This window comes from Leucoraja erinacea, chromosome 2, assembly GCF_028641065.1.
Source record: "Leucoraja erinacea ecotype New England chromosome 2, Leri_hhj_1, whole genome shotgun sequence".
Taxonomy (NCBI): Eukaryota; Metazoa; Chordata; class Chondrichthyes; order Rajiformes; family Rajidae; genus Leucoraja; species Leucoraja erinaceus.
Window position 1 is genome coordinate 3,776,148 of NC_073378.1, and position 22,323 is coordinate 3,798,470.

Consider the following 22,323-nt stretch of genomic DNA (forward strand, 5'->3'; position numbering starts at 1 on the left):
CAGCATCTGCGACCAGTTTGAGTCGGCCACGGGAGCCAGGGTGAACCGCAGGAAGAGCGAGGCCATGCTCTTTGGCAACTGGCCCGACCGATCTTCCATCCCCTTCACCATCAAGCCTGACTTCTTGAAGGTGCTGGGGATCTGGTTCGGGGGGGGCTGAGGCGAGTAACAAGAATTGGCTGGAGCGGATAGCCAAGGTGGGGAGGAAGCTGGAGCTGTGGAGGCAACGCTCCCTCTCCATAACCGGAAAAAATTTGGTCATCAGGTGTGAGGTGCTCTCGGGGGCTGCTGTACTTGGCACAAGTGTGGCCTGTCCCTCCCTCCTACGCCACGGGGATCACCCGGGCCGTCTTCCAGTTCATCTGGGGGTCGAGGATGGACCGGGTGCGACGGGTCACAATGTACAAGTCGGCAGACAACGGGGGTAAAAGCGTGCCCAACGTCGCCCTCACCCTGATGGCCACCTTTGTGTGTGGCTGCATCAGGCGGAGTGTAGAGCCAAGGCACGTGGGCACTAAGTGTCACTACCTGCTGAGGTTCTACCTGTCCCTGGTGTTGCGAAGGATGGGCCTGGCGCAGATGCCACGCAATGTGCCAGTCAGCTGGACATTGCCGCCCCATCTGTCGTCTGTGGAAAGCTTCTTCCGGACCAACACCTTTGACCACAAGTCCATCGGGCAGTGGTCAGCACGGAATGTCCTGCAGGCACTGCAGGGAAAGGACTCGATGGATCCGGTGGCGTGGTTCCCAGAGCAGACTGCCCAGCTTGTCTGGCAAAATGCCTCATCGCCAGAACTCACCAACAAGCACCAAGACCTGGCTTGGCTGGCGGTGAGGGGAGCCCTCTCAGTTAGATCCTTCCTGCACCGTCGGAACCTCACTACCAGCGCACGCTGCCCCCGGGACGGTTGCGGTGGAGAGGAGACGGTTGCCCACCTCTTTGCAGAGTGTGGGTTTGCAAAAAGAGTCTGGAGAGGTATGCAAGGGTCCCTGGAACGATTTATCCCGAACAGCTCCGTCACAGAGGACTCTGTGATTTACGGACTGTTCCCAGGGACACATTCAGAGACTGACATCGAGTGCTGCTGGAGGGTCATCAACTCGGTCAAAGACGCTCTTTGGTCTGCCCGAGCGTTGCTCACCACCCAGCAGAGCGAGATGTCCGTCAGGGAATGTTGCCGACTGGCCCACTGCAGACTGCAGGAGTACGTGCTAAGGGACTCGCTGAAGCTTGGTGCAGCCAACGCCAAGGCTCGGTGGGGGAGGACCACAGTCTAGGGTCCTTCCGCTGCTGGACATGGGGGGCACGGTATGGTGGGGACGCCCCTCAAATTAAATTAAGGGAAGGTATCCCACGCCAGGGGGCCACAGAGTGGCACGGGTGGGGGACTGTTTGGTGAAATTTGAAAAATGTAAAAAAACTTGTATAGTCTCCGAAAATGTCGGATGAATTTTGTTTGTTTGAATGGTTCAGGAATTGTATATATTTATCAATGAATAAAGTCTATTTTGAAATTAAAAAAAAAAAAAAAAGTTCTGGCTAGAGGTCTTTCATACATTATCTCAGGTGTTAAACATCAAATTGTAACCAAAGCCTATAATCACTCTTTTTGGGGTCACTGGTGAGGAGGTGAGATTAACTGCAGATAAACACCGCACTATATCATTTGCTTCTCTTCTGGCTCGGCGAACAATCCTGCTCAGGTGGACGGAACCTACCCCGCCCACTCATACACAATGACTGACAGATATTATGTCGAGAAAGTTAGGTACTCACTTCAACATTCAAATGGAAGGTTCCAGAATGCGTGGGGACCTTTTTTTAAATGCATTCCAGACTTTGTAAATGCTTGATCATCAAGTACAGTTTAACATTAACAGTCTACTCATTCGTTTATCGGGGATTATTGCTGTGACAGGCTGATATTTTCAAATGCTCACTGGCAGTGACTGGGGAGGGATTATTTTTGGTATCTTATTTTTCTTTTATTGTCGTTTTTTTGTTATATGTTGGCATAAGTTGTTTTTTATTTATTCTTTTCATACACTCTGTAACAAATGGACTTTGCACCTTGTTATGTCTTGAAAACTAAATAAAAAGATTTTGATTTTTAAAAAAAGGAATTCCCTCATGTAGCGTTAAAATGCCACTTTAAACGTTTGTGCATTTTTTTCCAATGGTAAATAATCTTAAGAGTTCTGAATATTTAATGCATTATCAAAGTAACTATTTTATATAGACAACTTTAAATTAATTATGTTTTCATGTAGCAAGAGTTAAAATGTGAAACACATCGATACAAACACAAAAAATATCATCTATGTCTATGTAGGTTCACTTTACTAAAGAATGAATGTTTGGAACTTGGTGGACTTAAAGAAATCAGACCCCTGTTAAAGAAGCTTACATATTTTCACCATTTTACCACAAGTTCCATATCTTCTGCTGAGGTAAGTACAAAACCATAATGAATACAAAACTTTAGAATAAAGCATTAAGTTTATTTTTCAAAATAATATGGTGTATAGTATTTAAAAAATATATGCTGCATAATAATTTTCAGTTTAAACTGTTTGAAGTTTGATTCAGATGTGAGTGTACAAGGCATGATTAGTAAAGGGCCTGTCCCACTTGGGCATCATTTGAGCGTCAATTACACGACAGGCCGGTAGTGACTGACGCACGACGGTCACGGGCAAATCATGCGTCATGCGTCGTCATGCATCATCATGTGTCAGCACAGTCGTCTGGTGCTCGTGACGTCATTAAAATACCCTGCTTCCCTATTCTGCATCATGACCATCATGGAAGAACCACGGATTTTATTACTACAGCAACAACAGAGACATCTGTTAGCAGCAGCTCTCATACTTACAGATCAGCCAGGCAGGAGTACAACAAGAAAGGCAAGCAAGAAACCCAGGAAGAGGTCTGTGTGGACGAGGTTAGAGGTTACATGACGCGTAAAAGGTGGGCCGACTGCATATGGGCGGCGCACGGCGTCGCATGTTTACAGATGTTGACGCAGGGTGACGTCACCAAACGATACACATGCGACGTTGGGACGTCATCGTGCAACGCCAATGCGTCAGCGAGCATAAGCGATACGTCACGCTGGTGGCGTGCGAGGATTTCGGTACACTCCGAAATCCTGGAGTGCTGCGCGATACCGCGTGCCACTACATGCGATTCCACACCTCACCATGCACAAAGCGCGTGTCACGCACGCGCCCCCCACGCATCACGACGCGTCGACCAATTTTCTAGATGACGCGTAAATGAGGTGCAAATGACGCCCAAGTGGGACATGCCCTTAAGTTTGCAGATGACAATAAAGTAGGTGGTATTGTAGGTAGTGAAGATGGTTATCAGAAATTACAGTAGGCTCCTGGTCAGCTGGGCAAGTGGCTGATGAATGGCTAATGGAGTTTAATGCAGATATGTACTGTCACATCTTCGCCTAAGATGTGGAATAATAATACTGACACAATATTTATAGGTTACATTCCTTTGTCTCTATGTTTATTATCTCCTTCGACCATGGTCTCCTGCCTTGGCTTACACAGCGCACATGCGATCTGACCTCCAAGTCAGCTGAAACAAAGGTCAATATATTATCATGACTTATCATGACATCCTTCCTATACCAGAATTAAACTTTAAATTAATATGTGTTCTTTCTAATATATTTTCCAATTAAATTCTTACAAAGCATATTTGTGCTTCTTTGTGTTTTCATTTGTGTCCCAATAACTCACAAAACAAATGCATTACAACTACAAAATAAATGCATTACAACTGTATTATTTTTCCAAACCCTTTCATCCTCTTTCTTTAAATGGATAAATGCAACTTTTTACACTTGTAACTTTAATAAATTCCTTGATCATAATACTGCTTAATACTAACAATGCTACAGATTTTTGGAAGGAAGTGAGAGCTCTTAGCAGTTGCAAAACATCTCTACCATGTACTGTAGATGGAATTTCCGGAACAGCTAATATCGCGGAGTTATGGCGACAACATTATAGTACTTTATTCAACTGTGTCCAAGGTGACTTGTATAGGGTGGACAATATTGAGAGTAATGACTCGGTGATTATGTCACATGAGGTGTATCATGCCATGAACAAGCTGTCCAACAACAAAGCAAGTGGCTTGGATCATATCTCTGCTGAACATCTTAAGTATGCGAGTATGAGGATAGCTCCTCTCCTAGCTATTTGTTTTATTGGCTTTATGATTCATGGCTTGTTACCAGACTCAATGTTGTCTGTCCTGTTAGTGCCGGTCATTAAGGACAAAGCTGGTAAAGTAGGCAGCCTAAATAATTACAGGCCCATAGCTTTAGCCAACATATTGTCAAAAGTCTTAGAAAGATTTCTGCTGGATAGAATAAATGAGTTTGTTAACTCCACAGATACCCAGTTTGGCTAAACATGGCACTGACTTATGCATATATACACTAAAGGAGATTATAAACAAATATAGAGGCAAAAACTCTTCAATCCTTATGTGCTTTATTGATGCTTCCAAAGCCTTTGACTGTGTTAATCACAGAAAGCTGTTTGGTAAAATGAGTCAAAGCCTGAATACATTGTTAGAATTCTGGCCTACTGGTATGCCCACCAGACTATGCAAATAAAATGGGGCAATAGGGTCTCAGCCCCATTTAGGGTTAACAATGGTGTTAGACAAGGGGGAATTTTGTCCCCAGTCCTTTTTAATCTCTATATTGATGACATGTCTAAACAATTGAAAGCCTGTAACACTGGGTACGTGATTGGTAATATTTTAGTGAACCATATTATGTATGTAGATGATCTTGTGGTCTTTAGTCCATCTAGCGCTGGTCCCCAGCAGCTCCTTACTATATGTTCCGTGTATGGTGTGGAACATGACATTGAATATAATGCTAGTAAGAGTGCTGTTATGGTCTGTAGAACCAAAGAGGATAAATGCCTAAGATATCCTGTTTTTAAATTGTCTGACAACAATCTTAGTGTCTGTAATAAGATAAAATATCTAGGGCATATTATTACAGAACAAATGACAGATGATGAGGATATTTATAGGCAACGACGCATGCTGTATGTACAGGCAAATATCCTCTTGCGTAAATTTGGTGCATGTGCAGATGTGGTGAAGATGTCGCTATTTAGAGCATACTGCACACCCCTCTACACTGCGCACCTGTGGTCGAACTATTTAAAGACAAGTATGCAGAGACTAAAGGTGGCATATAACGATGCCATGAGAACACTGCTAAGGCAACCTAGATGGTGTAGTGCCAGTAATATGTTTGTGGCTGCAGGTGTCAGTACTTTAGAAGCTATCCTAAGACACCACATGTATAAATTCATTTGCAGGATAAATGACTCTAAAAATGTGCTGATTGTGGCCTTAACAAACATAAGGGTTATAGCACTACACGCTACAAATCCCAGTTGTGGAGACACTGGTATCGTTGTCGGACATTGATCATCTTTTAATCTGGATTTTTAATTTAAGTATTGTGGGTTTTTGTTAAATATAAATTATGATGTTTTTATGTGATATACCATGATCTTTTATGTATTTATGATATTTGATATGCAATGCATTTTTAATGTAATGTTGCCCCTTGTCTGGACCTTGAGTCCGTAATAACGTTTATTATTATTATTATTATAATAAACAGTATCATAATAAACAGTGTGCTATTGACACATAGAGTTGTGAGTCTGTGGAATTCTCTGCCTCAGAGGGCGGTGGAGGCCGGTTCTCTGGATACTTTCAAGAGAGAGCTAGATAGGGCTCTTAAAGTCAGGGGATATGGGGAGAAGGCAGGAACGGGGTTCTAATGGGGGATGATCAGCCATGATCACATTGAATGGCCTACTCCTGCACCTATTGTCTCCTGTCTATAGACAAAGCTACACAATTAAACAATTCTTTACCCTTAAAAATTATTATGTTGGCTTTATTAGCCAAATACGCCATGGCCTATGAACTACTAACTAAATACTTGTACAAATACAAAACAATTAATTTTTTCCCTTAATACAAATAATAACATTTAGGCGTCCTTTGCCTCTAAACAAATGTCATATTCATCTGTATAATTACTAAGCAAAACTATAACCTATAACACAAAATCGTTGTATCGCTTGGGGACTGTCCTTTCACGTTTTGGTCTACCAGCTGGCGCAGGAGCATCAGAGCCTGTTGAATCATCCAAGGTGTTGTCATTCAGACGCAGTTTCTGCTCACCACCTGCGTTGCACGTGTGCCTCTGGAACTCTGCTCACCACCTCGGAAATGCTGGTTGTCTCAGGAACACCAGTCATCACCTCAGCGATGTCATCTGGCCCCTTTGAATCGGTAGCTCTTGGTGGATTTGGGGCCACCTCATTTTGAGTACGTTTCGACATGTACTTTTTGACACTCGATACATTTCTCTTGTAGATAACACCTTCTGGAGACTTGAATGTCACCATGCTGCCACTCCTCGATACAACATTGTATGGCTGGCAATGGTAAGGAGTGTCTATCTTACCGCCATCATCTCGCCTCACAAGCACATCATCACCAGGAATTATTTCCGAGTGCCTGGCTCCTCATTTCAAGTCAGTATACCATTTTGCCGCACCTTTCCTTTTGGCATCATGGTCTCTCAGTTCCTGGTCTTCCGTGATATCTCGCACCTCTGGCATTTTAATGTGAATTTTCCTTCCAAACAAGGCTTCTGCTGGGCTTTTCCCTGTCGTTGAGTGAATGGTCGCCCGATATCCAGCTACATATGCTAGCAGTGCCTCCTTCCAGTTTTTCCTTTCGGCATGGGCGATTTCTATCCTCTATGGACTGGCTTTGTCTCTCTATTTCTTCGTTAGCTTGTGACCATTTAGGAGTCACCTTGTGGTGATGGATGCCTGTGATTCTCATGTACCCAGCAAACATTTCGGAAACAAACTGTGGCCCATCGTTAGAGTACAATGTAACGGGCAACCCGTGTCAGGCGAAAATCTCTGCTAATGCCTGTACAGTCTTTTCTGCTGTAGTTGACTTCATCACTGTATACTCGTAGTACCTGCTATAGTAGTTTACCACTACCATAATTGATTCACCTATTGGAAGTGGTCCAAGAAACAGCCATGTCAACCCATGGTCCTGTTGCCAACTTTGTACTTCTAATTGGTTCTGGTGGGCTGCTCTTGCTTGTGATTTGGCAGCCGTGACAGGTCTTGACGGATTTTTTGGCATCTTTCTCACAACCTGGCCACCACACTTTGCTCCGCAAATTCTGTTTGGTACCGATGGTGCCTAAATGGTCTTCATGAGCCAATGACACGATCCTTGGTCGTAGTGCCTGCGGGATCACCAATCTGCTACCTCTCTGACCAATTACACAAAATTCATCTTTTATGGTGTTGAAATGATCAGACTCGCTCATTGTGATTAGAATCCATAGTCTATTAGCAACTCTGCAGAGGAAACACTAGGTGCTTTCATCTCCATGCATTCAGCCAGTCTAACTAGAGAGAGAGAGAAGGAGAACTCACTATCAAGCCTGTGGGCGGATTAGCAGATTGAGTGACATAAGGAATGTGCAGCATGCATAATCTGTGTAGTGACATATATATAGTACTAACACACTAATCTACGTATGGGAACTTATGCTTTGTAAGGGCATTGATCCCATTGCCCACTGTGAATACGCTCTTTGATCTCTTTTTCAGGATCATGTTCTGATTCCATTTCAACTTCCTTCGTTGTCACGGCTCTTCGCATTGACTGAGTTGCGACGAAGCGCACAAAGTTCTCTGCTTCCATCTCTAGCGTGGATATTGCTCCCAGCTGTTCATCCTTCAACAGTCTCGACAGCGGGTCCGCGATGTTTGCTTTCCCAGCAATGTGGATTACTTTGTACTTGTACTGTTGGAGTCTCAGCACCCAACGATCTATTCTGGCACATGGCTTAGACCTCATTGAATAGATCGCTTCCAGCTGCTTGTGATCTGTAACGAGTTTGCATTCAATGTCGTACAAGTAAGCATGGAACCTTTCACAGGCCCACACTACTCCCAGTGCTTCTTTCTCTGTTTGAGAGTACCTTCTCTCCATGCTGGTTAAAGATCGACTGGCATATGCTATGATTCTGGGTCCAGATGCATATATGTACACTGTCCTGTACCAGAATCTGAATCTGAATCTGAGATGCATGTGTCTGTACCAGCACTGCTTCCAAGCCAACTGGACTAGCATCTGCTATGACTTTTGGTGGTGCAGCTGGATCATAATATCCAAGCATTTCTGCACTCATTAGACTCTGTTTCAGTGCTTTGAATGCCTGTCTCTGTTCACTACCAAACTGGAACGGTACGACTTTCCTGGTCAACTTTCTCAGCGGATCTGCCAGTGTAGCAAAATTTGGAATAGATTTTGCACAGTAATTGGCCAGTCCTAGAAAGCTCCTCAACTCGGTTGCATTCTGAGGTTCACGTGCCTCTGCAACAGCTTTCACTTTCACCTTGGCTGGGTTCAGCCCTTCACTTGTGAGTCTCTGTCCCATGAAATCCATCTCAGAGACACCAAACATGCACTTGTCTTCATTCACAGTGAGTCCTGCTTCTTGACGTTTAGTCAACACGAGCTTCAAACTCCTGTCATGCTCTTCACAAATTGATGCATGGACGATCATGTCATCTGATATGTTTGTAGCTCATGGTACACCTTGAATCACTCTGTGGATTTCGTACTGATAGATTTCGGGGGCAGCATTGCTTCCAACATCAGCTTTATGTACCGGTATAATCCGCAGTGAGTGACGAATGTTGTCACCTCTCTTGACTCTGGATGTAATTCCAATTGGTATCCCACTTGAGATCAATTTTGGAGAACACTTTACTAGTTGATAACTCTTGTAACACCTCATCAACTGTAGGAATTGTGTGCCTTTCTCTGATTATTGCCTCAATGGCTCTCCTCATGTCAACGCACAGTCTGATGTCATCATTGGGTTTCGGCACAATCACTACTGGACTCACCCATGGTGTTGGACGTTCAACTGGCTCAATAATGTCCTGATCAATTAACTCCTTGATTTTAGCTTTTCCACGAGGTCCAAATGGCGTTCTCCGCACCGGTTGAGCTGTCGGCTTGACAATTTCATTAATGGCTAACTTCACTTACCGGCCTTTCAATTTTCCAACCACTTGGAATACTGAGTGAAATTCCTGCCTCATGTCATCATACGACTGCAGTGAATTAACATGCACTTCGATGTGAAGCACTCCCAGCTCTCGAACTGTACTATTGAGCAGGAAACCAAAGAGGCCAACGTCAGGCAACGCCATTGTAGTGGGAGACTCCATTGTGAGAGGTACGGACAGGGGTTTCTCCGGCAACAGACGGGATTCGAGGATGGTGTGCTGCTTTCCTGGTGCCAGGATCCAGGATGTCACGGACAGAGGGCAGAAAATCCTCAAGGGCGAAGGTGAACAGCCGGAAGTGGTAGTGCATGTCGGCACAAACGATGTCGGAACGAAGGGGATGAATATTCTGCAGCGTGACTTTAGAGAGCTCGGAAAAATGCTGAAAAGCAGGACCTCCAGGGTTGTTATTGTTTGCTTCCAGTTCCTCGTGCTGGCGAGAGCAGAAACAGGGAGATACGGGACCTGAATGTGTGGCTGAGGAACTGGTGCAGGGGGGCAGGGATTTAGATTCTTAGATCACTGGGATCTGTTTTGGAGTAAGGGGGAACTGTACAAAAGGGACGGATTGCATCTTAACAGGTGGAGGACCAGCATTCTGGCAGGCAGGTTTGCCACTGCTACATGGGTGGTTTTAAACTGAATAAGGGGGGTGGGGTGTCAAATGGGATAGTCGAGGATGGAGTTAAAGGGAAAGGGTTTCTTAAATGTGTGAGCGTGGAGACAGAGGGGTGTAAAATGAGGGTAGAAGCAATAAGTAGCAAGGTGAAAAGTAAAAGTAGCAGGCGGACAAATCCAGGGCAAAAATCAAAAAGGGCCACTTTTCAACATAATTGTATAAGGGGTAAGAGTGTTGTAAAAACAAGCCTGAAGGCTTTGTGTCTCAATGCAAGGAGTATTCGTAATAAGGTGGATGAGTTGAATGTGCAGATAGTTATTAATGAATATGATATCGTTGGGATCGCGGAGACATGGCTCCAGGGTGACCAAGGCTGGGAGCTGAACATCCAGGGATATTCAATATTCAGGAGGGATAGACAGGAAGGAAAAGGAGGCGGGGTAGCGTTGCTGGATAGAGAGGATATTAACGCAATAGAAAGGGAGGACATTAGCTTGGAGGATGTGGAATCGATATGGGTAGAGCTGCGAAACACTAAGGGGCAGAAAACGCTAGTGGGAGTTGTGTACAGGCCACCTAACAGTAGTAGTGGAGTTAGGGATGGCATCAGACAGGAAATTAGAAATGCGTGTAACAAAAGTAAAACAGTTATAATGGGTGACTTCAATCTACATATAGATTGGGTGAATCAAATTGGCAAGGGTGCTGAGGAAGAGGATTTCTTGGAATGTATGCGGGATAGTTTTCTAAACCAACATGTAGAGAAACCAACGAGAGAGCAGGCAATTCTGGACTGGGTATTGAGTAATGAGGAAGGGTTAGTTAGCAGTCTTGTTATGCGGTGGCCCCTTGGGCAAGAGTGACCATAATATGTGTTCAAGAAGGAACTCCAGATGCTGGAAGATCGAAGGTACACAAAAATGCTGGAGAAACTCAGCGGGTGCAGCAACATCTATGGAGCGAAGGAAATAGGCGAATTTTCAGGCCAAAACCCTTCTTCAGACTGATGGGGGATGGGGGGGAGAAGGAAGGAAAAAGGGAGGAGGAGGAGCCCGAGGGTGGGGGGATGGGAGGAGACAGCTCGAGGGTTAAGGAAGGGGGAGGAGACAGCAAGGGTTAGCAAAACTGGGAGAATTCAATGTTCATGCCAACCGGATGCAAGCAAGCCAGGCGGAATATGAGGTGCTGTTCCTCCAATTTCCGGTGTTGCTCACTCTGAAAAATGGAGGAGACCCAGGACAGAGTGGTCGGATTGGGAATGGGAGGGGGAGTTGAAGTGCTGAGCCACTAAAAGTTCAGATAGGTTATTGCGGACCTATTAGTCTCACCGATGTAAATCAGCTGACATCTAGAGCAGCGGATGCAGTAGATGAGGTTGGAGGAGATACAGGTGAACCTTTGTCGCACCTGGAACGACTGCTTGGTTCCTTGAATGGAGTCGAGGGGGAGGTGAAGGGACAGGTGTTGCATTTCTAGCGGTTGCAACGGAAAGTGCCCGGGGAGGGAGTGGTACGGGAGCGAAGGGAAGAATTGACAAGGGAGTTGTGGAGGGAGCGGTCTTTGAGGAAGGCAGACATGGGGGGAGATGGGAAGATGTGGCGAGTGGTGGGGTCACGTTGGAGATGGCGGAGGATTATTTGTTGATAATATGGTTGAGTTCTTCATTAGGATGGAGAGTGACATTATTAATTCGGAAACAAGGGTCCTGAACTTAAAGAAAGGTAACTTTGAGGGTATGAGACGTGAATTGGCCAAGATAGATTGGCAATTGATACTTAAAGGGTTGACAGTGGATATGCAATGGAAGACATTTAAAGACTGCATGGATGAACTATAACAATTGTTCATCCCAGTTTGGCAAAAAGAATAAATCAGAGAAGGTAGTGCATCCGTGGAAAACAAGGGAAATCAGGGATAGTATCAAAACAAAAGATGAAGCATTCACGTTAGCCAGAAAAAGCAGCCTACCAGAGGACTAGGAGAAATTCGGAGTCCAGCAGAGGAGGACAAAGGGCTTAATTAGGAAATGGGAAAATAGATTATGAAAGAAAACTGGCAGGGAACATAAAAACTGACTGCAAAAGTTTTTATAGATATGGGAAGGGAAAAAGATTAGTTAAAACAAATGTAGGTCCCTTGCAGTCAGAAACAATTAAATGATCATGGGGAACAAAGACATGGCAGACCAATTGAATAACTACTTTGGTTCTGTTTTCACTAAGGAAGACATAAATAATCTGCCGGAAAATGGCAGGGGACCGGGGGTCAAATGAGATGGAGGAACTGAGTGAAATCCAGGTTAGTTCACTAGGAGTGAAATCCAAGTGGCGTTAGGTAAATTGAATGGATTAAAGGCTGATAAATCCCCAGGGCCAGATAGGCTGCATCCCAGAGTACTTAAGGAAGTAGGCCCAGAAATAGTGGATGCATTAGTGATAATTTTTCAAAACTCTTTAGATTCTGGAGTAGTTCTCGAGGATTGGAGGGTAGCTAATGTAACCCCACATTTTAAAAAGGGAGGGAGAGAGAAAACGGGGAATTACAGACCAGTTAGTCTAACATTGGTAGTGGGGAAACTGCTAGAGTCAGTTATTAAAGATGGGATAGCAGCACATTTGGAAAGTGGTGAATTCATTGGACAAATTCAGCATGGATTTATGAAAGGTAAATCATGTCTGATGAATCTTATAGAATTTTTCGAGGATGTAATTGGTAGAGTGGATAAGGGAGAACCAGTGGATGTGTTATATCTGGACTTTCAGAAGGCTTTTGACAAGGTCCCACATAAGAGATTAGTATACAAACTTAAAGCACACGGTACTGGGGGTTCAGTATTGATGTGGATAGAGAACTGGCTGGCAGACAGGAAACAAAGAGTAGGAGTAAACGGGTCCTTTTCACAATGGCAGGCAGTGACTAGTGGGGTACCGCAAGGCTGTGCTGGGACCCCAGCTATTTACAATATATATTAATTGTAGATGGTTTATGCATGCAACCAATCATATAGCTACCTCAGCAGCACTAATCCCGCCTTAGCTATCATTTATAATAACACCCACTTCTCCCTCTGCGCAGTTCAGTAGCGGACTGGAGTCAGTCACTACTTATGTGTTGTTTAAGTCTGAGTATGTATTAAAGACTATTTCAAAGTCAAACGTGTGTAATGTCTCATTTACATGGTGTCAGATAGACTACTCGCGTCTCTTGTTTCTTTCTTTCATTAAGTTTTTATTTTCATTTTGACGATGGCTTCCTCTTGCCGAAAGCCTGCCCAGCTCATCTTCGATTCGGATATCACTGAGCGCTGGGCTACTTTCGAATTGGACTACCGCCACTACATGAACATCGCACATCGCAACGAACCAGATGAAATCAAGGCCTCTCTTCTACTCAACCTTGCCGGCCCCGATGCCATGAGAAGAGCGAGGACTTTCCGGTACTCCCCAGCGGTCCTGGGTGAGGACGATCAGGTACTGATCCCCGTAGAAACAGCTGATGACCCGAATGTCCTGATGCGCAAATTCAGGGAGATTTGTGACCTGCCCTCTAATCATATTTTAGAAAGGGCGAGATTCTTTACTCGCAAGCGTTGCCAAAAGAACCTGTTGAGGGCTTTATCGCTGATTTACGCTACCTGGCCCAGAGGTGCAGGTTCGAAGCCATGACTGACCAATTAACGAGAGACATTCTGGTGACAGGGATGCTCCATCAAAAGCTGAGATCGGAGCTCCTTCGCAAACCAGATCTGACCTTAGATGAAGCCGCGCATGCCTGCAGAATGGCTGAGGTCATTGACCCAACCGAACAGTCAGCGTGATTCAGACACCAAATCGATTAATCTAAACTGGGTTCAATAGACCGCGAGCTCAAATGGACAATATGAGGTTTATGTCCCGGGCCAATCCTGCGTCTGGTAACGAGCCCCCCAAGAAATGCCCGAATTGCAATTGTCTGCACTACAGGCAGTCGCCTTGTCCTGCCTATGGAAAAGCCTGCAACTATTGTAAAAAATTGAACCATTTCTCTGCTGCCTGCCATTCTCGTGGGAAGGTTCCACCAGCTTCCAGACCTAACCTAAACATGCTGATGCAGGTCGATAACAAATACGGCTCCCCGTCCTTGCTCGGCGCTGCCCACGATGCTGATCCAATTGATTCACAAGGGGTGGCAAGTGTGTACTCACTCCTTCATGCACCTGGCTGGTTACCCGATCCAACTGTTCTGATAACTCAACAATTTCGACTTTAAAGCTAAGCTCGACACTGGGGCGAAGGTGAACATAATGTCAATAAGCCTTTTCAAGAAGATAAGGATTAATGAGCTCCTGATTGCAGACCGCTCCACTCTGCATGCTTACGGGGGCGAGGTGCTGACACCGCTGGGAAGAGCTACTTTCACTTGTTTGCTAAAAAAGACAACGCATGCTTTGACCTTCTACGTTTTGAACTCTGACTCTGTGACTGCTGGGCAACCAGGCGTGCCAAGATCTGGGACTGGTGTCGTTCGACAGAACGGTTCACAAATTAATGATATCGATGGACCCGATAAAAGAATACCCTGATCTGTTTGATGACAAACTGGGCAAGCTGCCTGTCACCTACAAAATATCTACCGATCCAAAGGTAGCGGCTATTATTCGGGCACCGCACCGAGTGTCACACGCCATGAAGGACAAAGTTGATTCCATGTTAAACGACATGGGCTCCCTGGGCGTGCTAGAAATGGTCAGCGAGCCCCCCGAGTGCGTGTCCACCATGGTTGCCATGTTAAAAAAGGACAAGAATGAGATCCGTGTTTGTATTAACCCTAAAGACTTGAACCTTGCCATCAGGCGCCCCCATTACCCCATGAGGACAGTCTTATAGAAACTTACAAAATTCTTAAGGGGTTGGATAGGCTAGATGCAGGAAGATTGTTCCCGATGTTGGGGAAGTCCAGGACAAGGGGTCACAGCTTAAGGATAAGGGGGAAATCCTTTAAAACCGAGATGAGTTGAACTTTTTTCACCAGAGAGTGGTGAATCTCTGGAACTCTCTGCCACAGAGGGTAGTTGAGGCCAGTTCATTGGCTATATTTAAGAGGGAGTTAGATGTGGCCCTTGTGGCCAAGGGGATCAGAGGGTATGGAGAGAAGGCAGGTACGGGATACTCAGTTGGATGATCAGCCATGATCATATTGAATGGCGGTGCAGGCTCGAAGGGCCGAATGGCCTACTCCTGCACCTAATTTCTATGTTTCTATGTTTCTAGGATGTTGCTGCACAGGTCGGACAGGCCACCGTCTTCTCTGTTCTCGATGCAAAGAGCTCATTTTGGCAGATACCACTGGACAAGGGGTCATCGAATCTAACCACGTTTTCAACACCGTTTGGCAGATTCAAGTTCCTGCGAATGCCTTTCGGCATCAACTCCGCCAGCGAGGTGTTCCAGAGGACCATGGAGCAGCTGTTCGCTGGCCTACCGTGTCCTATCATTGTTGACGACATCCTGGTCTATGGCAAAGACGCGATGGAGCACGACCAGAACCTACTGTGTGTCCTGGAGCGGGCACGACAGATCAACCTCAAGCTCAACCCCAATAAGTGCAGGTTCCGGGTCTCCGAGGTCACCTACGTTGGTCACGTACTCACTCCTGCCGGACTCAAGCCCGATCTACAGAAAACTACTGCCATCACTGAGATGCCGGCCCCCACCGACGTGGTTGGCCTACAGCGTTTCCTGGGTATGGTGAACTATCTTGGGAAATTCATTCCTAACCTCAGCGAGTTGAGCTCGCCCCTGCAACAACTGACTAGAAAGGACACTGCCTGGTCCTGGTTCCCGCAGCAGCAACAGGCTTTCGATGCTTTAAAGTCCAAGCTAATCTGCACTCCGACTGACATTTTTCGACTTGAAACGCCCTATCACTGTCACCTGCGATCCCTTGCGATTCGGGCTTGGTGCGGCCTGCCTACAATCCTCTGCCGATGGTTCCCTGCTTCCTCTCTCCTATGCCTCCCGTACCATGACCAACACGGAACAACGCTACGCACAAATCGAAAAGGAGCTGCTTGCTGTCGTTTTCGCCTGCTCTAAGTTCAGGGACTTTCTCCTCGGGAACAACTTCACAGTTGAGACTGACCACCAGCCATTGGTGACGATCCTGAACAAGCCGATCCATGCTGCACCTGCTAGACTGCAACGTATGATGATGCAGCTCCAGCGTTTTGACTTCACCATTGTTTATAAAAAAGGTGCTGACATGCACGTTGCTGACATTCTCCCTCGTGCACCTCTAGTGTCCTGTGACCGCCACCCCTATGAACGGTAAGACCTTCTAGTGCTCGGCGTCGACTTCGTCCCCACCAAGGTACTACAGTGCCTGGCCGAACACACTGCCGCGGACCCCGCACTACAACGACTATCATCAGTGATCAAAGGGGGTTGGCCGAACAAGGGCGCCAGCGCACCAGCAGAGGCACAGCCGTTCTTCCTAGTTCGCGATGAACTGGTCATACAGGATGGCGTTATTGTTAAGGGCCACAAGGTCGTGATTCCTTCCTCGCTGTACGACAAATACTACAGTGTGGCACACAGCGGACACCCGGGTGTTGATGCTACGATCGCCCACGCACAGTGCCAGTTCTACTGGCCTTGGATGGCCAAGTACATTCGAGACCGTGTCTCGTCTTGCTCTACCTGCAACAGTCTTGCACCTCACCAGCAAAGGCAGCCCCTACTGCAACAACCTGCGCCAGCCCTGGCCTGGACCTCGGTGGCTGCTGACATTTTCGAGTGGCGCGGTAAGCATTACCTTGTCCTAGCCGACTCGTACTCGAACTGGTTTGAAGTAGACCTCCTGACCTCCCTCACCTCCGAAATGGTCATCCGCAAACTGAGGAAACACTTTTCAACATTCGGCTCGCCTGTCCGTCTGCAGACCGACAATGGCAGGCAGTTTACAAGCCACGAGTTCAAGCTCTTTGCCAACAAGTGGAACTTCCTCCATTTCACGAGCAGCCCTGAGTACCCGCAGAGTAATGGACTTGCAGAGCGGGCCGTCAGGAGCGCTAAACAGCTGATGGAGTAGGCGCGCCTGGCTAATTCGGACTTCTTCCTTGATCTACTTAACCTCAGGAACATTGCCAGAGACGCAACCCTGGGATCGCCAGCCCAGCGGTTAATGTCCAGAACGACGCAACCACCAATTCCAATTGCTCAACACAAACTGCTACCTCATGTGCGGGAGCCTGCCTCCATCCAGTCGCGCATTCAGGTGAAGCACGATATCCAGAAACGGTCCCACGACAGGTCATGCAAACCGCTCGTGCCCCTGCTGCCAGGACAGGTCGTTCGCCTACAAACTGCAAGTGGATATTCCCGTCTGGCCATCGTTGTTGGCACAGCCGACGCGCCTTGATCTTACCTTGTGGACTATGAGGGGACTGTTTACCGCAGGAGCCGTCAGCATCTGCTTGCTGTACAGAAGCCCCATCAGCCGCCAGCTGGACCGTACGCTCCACCACTCCAGTTACTGCCGTCCGCTGCTGATCCCGTGACTGGTCCCAGCATGCCCGATGCTCCTCGCATGTTCCGTTCTCCTCCACGTGGCACGGCTATATCTGACTGCAGATTCACCCCTCCTGCATGCTTGACCCCCCTGCCACCTTCTGTCTCGCCTTCGGGTTCGCCGCCGTCCTCGGGTCTTTTTGATGAAGGGGGGAAGGTTTGGTCCGTACGCTTTCGGGCCACGTCAGTAGGCCGCCTGTTAGGTATGGCGATTTTGTTTAATTTCGTTTAACTTTGTTTAACTTTTTGGCATGGATACATACCATGTTTAATCTTCTAAGGGGAAGGATGTAGATGGTTTATGCATGCAACCAATCATATAACTACCTCAGCACCACTAATCCCGCCTTAGGTATCATTTATAATAACACCCACTTCTCCCTCTGCATCTTTCACCACTCTCTGTGTGAAAAATGTTTTTCTCATCTTGGTCCTAAAATATTTCCCCCTTATCCTTAAACTGTGACCCTTTGTTCTGGACTTCCCCTACATCGGGAACAATCTTCCTGCATCTAGCCTGTCCAACCCCTTAACAATTTTGTACGTTTCTATAAGATCCCCCCTCAATCTTCTAAATTCTAGCGAGTACAAGCCGAGTCTATCCAGTCTTTCTTCATGTGAAAGTCCTGCCATCCCAGGAATCAGTCTGGGGAACCTTCTCTGTACTCCTTTTATGGTAAAAATGTCCTTCCTCAGATTAGGAGACCAAAACTGTACGCAATACTCCAGGTGTGGTCTCACCAAGACCCTGTACAACTGCAGTAGAACCTCCCTGCTCCTATACTCAAATCCTTTTGTTATGAATGCTAACATACCATTTGCCTTCTTCACTGCCTGCTGCACCTGCATGCCTACTTTTAATGACTGGTGTACCATGACACCCAGGTCTCATTGCATCTCCCCCTTTTCCTAATCGGCCACCATTCAGATAATAGTCTACTTTCCTGTTTTTGCCACCAAAGTGGATAACCTCACAATTATCCACATTATACTGCATCTGCCCTGCATTTGCCCACTCACCCAATGCATCCAAGTCATCCTCATAGCATCCTCTTCACAGTTCACACTGCCACCCAGCTTTGTGTCATCTGCAAATTTGCAAATGTTACTTTTAATCCCTTCATCTAAATCATTAATGTATGACGAGAAGCCGAAGCAAAGAAGTGGAAGCCAAATAACCGAATGGAAATGAAGCCGAAAAGGCAACTAACTGAAAGGGTGGGACGCCTAAATGCAAACTAACCAAAAGGGCGGGACACCTAAAAGCCAATTAACTGAAAGGCTGGTAGGTTACACAAAAAAGCTGGAGAAACTCAGCGGGTGCAGCAGCATCTATGGAGCGAAGGAAATAGGCAACGTTTCGGGCCGAAACCCTTCTTCAGACTGATCGGGGGCGGGGGTGGGTGGGGACAAGAAAGGGAAAAGGAGGAGTAGCCAGAAGGCTGGGGGATGGGAGGAGACAGCCTGAGGAAGGGGAGGAGACAGTCAGGACTAACAAAATTGGGAGAATTCGATGTTCATGCCCCCGGGGTGCAGACTCCCCAAACGGAATATGAGGTGCTGTTCCTCCAATTTCCGGTGCTGCTCGCTGTGGCCATGGAGGAGACCCAGGACAGAGAGGTCGGAGGCGGAGTGGGAGGGGGAGTTGAAGTGCTGAGCCACCGGGAGGTCAGCTTGGTTATTGCGGACCGAGCGGAGGTGTTCGGCGAAACGATCGCCCAACCTCCGCTTGGTCTCACCGATATAGATCTGCTGACATCTAGAGCAGCGGACGCAATAGATGAGGTTGGAAGAGATGCAGGTAAACCTCTGTCGCACCTGGAACGATTGCTTGGGTCCTTGAACGGAGTCGAGGGGGGAGGTAAAGGGACAAGTGTTGCATCTCTTGCGGTTGCAAGGGAAAGTGCCCGGGGAGGGGGTGGACCGAGAGGGAAGGGAAGAATTGACAAGGGAGTTATGGAGGGAGCGGTCTTTGCGGAAGGCAGATATGGGGGGAGATGGGAAGATGTGGCGAGTAGTGGGGTCACGTTGGAGGTGGCGAAACTGACGGAGGATTACTTTTTGTATGTGACGGCTGGTGGGGTGAAAGGGGAGGACTAGGGGGACTCGGCCCTTGTTGCGAGTGCGGGGATGGGGAGAGAGAGCAGTGTTGCGGGGTATGGAAGAGACCCTGGTGCGAGCCTCATTTATGGTGGAGGAGGGGAACCCCCGTTCCCTGAATAGTGAGGACATTTCAGATGTCCTGGTGTGGAACGCCTCATCCGTGGAGCAGATGCGGCGTAGACGGAGGAATTGGGAGTAGGGGATGGAGTCCTTACAGGAAGCAGGGTGGGAAGAAGTGTCTTTCCTCTATAACTGAAAGGCTGCGTCGCCTAAAAGCAAACTCACTCGCCTACAAGCCAACGAATCGAATGCCGCTCAACAGAAAAGTCAAATAACGGACATGACATTGCCGGTGGGTGGGACTTGTCAGCAATTGGTCCAGACCCCCGCATCCATCACATCACTGTGGAGGGATGAACATTGTCCCACATCTCTGCTCCACCTGCCCCACAGCCCACGGAGGGTGGGCGTGGGAGAGTGGGGGCTGTCCCGAGGGATGCGCACCTTCGGCCGCTTACAACTTGGTGTTTGGGTTCAGATTGCCCAGTCACCTATGGCTTGTGTGGGAAAATGACCCCCACCCTCCCGCCGGTGGAGATTCCCTCCACGAGCTGTGGGTCGAGTGGAGCGAAGGTGTGGGACAATGTTCATTTCTCCACAGTGATGTGATGGACGTGGGGGACTGGACCAATTGCTGATAAGTCCTGCACCCGGCAACGTCATGTCCATTAATTGACTTTTCTGTTGAGCGGCATTCAGTCCGTTGGCTTGTAGGCAACGCCGCCTTTACAGTAGGTGGCGTTTCGGCAGAGCGGCCATTCGGTGAGTTTTCTTTAAGGTGATGCAGCTTTTCGGTTAGTTGGCTTTTAGGCGTCCCACCCTTTCGGTTAGTTTGCATTTAGGCGTCCCACTCTTTTGGTTAGTTGGCGTTTCAACTTCGTCTCCATTCGGTTATTTGGCGTTTCGGCTTTGTTTCCATTCGGTTATTTGGCTTCCACTTCTTTGCTTTGGATTCTCGTCCGTCGGCGCCATGTCCGCACACGCACAAGTCACTGCCAGCCATTCTGAAAGGGACCGGTTAATCCCTACTCTTTGTTTCCTGTCTGCCAACCAATGTTCTATTCATGTCAGCACTCTACCCCCAATACCATGTGCTCTAATTTTGCCCACTAATCTCCTTCTGCAATCGATTAAGCATCATTAAGGTTTAACCCCCCCCCCCCCCCTTTTTCTAGCAGCCTTCTCCTGAACTTGTCTGACCTGCAATGCTGGACAAACTGATCCAATATCTGGTTTTTCACATCAGCAGCCACATATTTGCATCCAACAGACACCTGTCTGAGTCTCATCCGAAATTGCGCTACAGTTTCGCCCTCTTCCTGCTTTGTTTTGCGGAATAAATGGTGTTGAAATGTAGCATTCGGCACCACCACATAATGATTGTTCAATGCATCAATAGCTTTCTTATAGTCTTCCTTCAGGGAGTGCAGAGGAAGGACATTATTGCCATAGAGGGAGTGCAGAGAAGGTTCACCAGACTGATTCCTGGGATGTCAGGACTGTCTTATGAAGAAAGACTGGATAGACTTGGTTTACACTCTCTAGAATTTAGGAGATTGAGAGGGGATCTTATAGAAACTTACAAAATTCTTAAGGGGTTGGACAGGCTAGATGCAGGAAGATTGTTCCCGATGTTGGGGAAGTCCAGGACAAGGGGTCACAGCTTAAGGATAAGGGGGAAATCCTTTAAAACCGAGATGAGAAGAACTTTTTTCACACAAAGAGTGGTGAATCTCTGGAGCTCTCTGCCACAGAAGGTAGTCGAGGCCAGTTCATTGGCTATATTTAAGAGGGAGTTAGATGTGGCCCTTGTGGCTAAGGGGATCAGAGGGTATGGAGAGGGCAGGTACGGGATACTGAGTTGGATGATCAGCCATGATCATATTGAATGGTGGTGCAGGCTCGAAGGGCCGAATGGCCTACTCCTGCACCTAATTTCTATGTTTCTATGTTTTTTTATGAGTGTTTTAAATATTTATCGAACCGCTGGCCCCGCGGTGAAGAGAAGCAACGCTCTCTCATCAAGAAAGAGCCTGCGTCTGTCGCCGTAAGCCTCAAATTCCTCCACCCAAGCATTCCACTTCACGCGGATGGTACTCACATCACCCGTCGGATCGACGTGTGGAACTCCGTGAAGTGCTAACAAATCAACTCCAGCGACTGCCATTATGAAACCTTTTTCTAACCTTTTTCCAGCTCGTACGGATTCAGAATCCAAATATCCAAAATATCCTCATCGCCAATGTCACATCTTCGCCTAAGATGTGGAATAATAATATTGACACAATATTTACTGGTTACATTCCTTAGTCTCTATGTTTATTATCTCCCCCGACCATGGCCTCCTGCCTTGGCTTCTGTCTCCAAGTCAGCTGATACAAAGGTCAAGATTTTGCATATCATTATCATGACAAGTACGAGGTGCTGCATTTTGGGAAATCAAACTAGTGCAGGACTTTCACAGTGAATGGTGGGTCCCTGGGGAGTGTTGTAGACCAGAGAGATCTAAGTGTATATGTACATATTTTCCTGAGTGGTCTCACAGGTAGATACAGATTGGTGGTATAGATGGCTTTTGGCACATTAGCCTTCATTAGTCAAGGTATTGAGTATAGAAGTTGGGAAATTATGTTACAGTTGCGATGTATTGTGTTCAGTTGTTCATCATTGTGCTATGAAAGGAAGTATACATACATCAGACTGAATTTTAACAATGAGCTTGTTCATATATGGAGGTGCCCATAAATGGGGCGTTCGTAACCTGAAATTGGCATGTATAACGGGTTCAAGACGTGCTTCGTA

General features: G+C 46.9%; 1 protein-coding gene across 2 annotated transcripts in view; it reads left to right on the plus strand.

Moving 5' to 3' along the window:
- The window catches only part of LOC129706580 (uncharacterized), a 108,095-nt gene that overhangs the window by 80,347 nt on the left and 5,425 nt on the right, over window positions 1–22,323 (plus strand). Inside the window, exon 10 of one of the 2 annotated variants that reach the window (XM_055650932.1) lies at window positions 2,334–2,451. The exons of the other annotated variant lie outside the window; for it this stretch is intronic. Within the exon in view, the coding sequence (XP_055506907.1) occupies window positions 2,334–2,451 (118 nt within the window). The remainder of the gene's footprint in view (window positions 1–2,333; window positions 2,452–22,323) is intronic. 2 annotated transcript variants of the gene reach the window in all.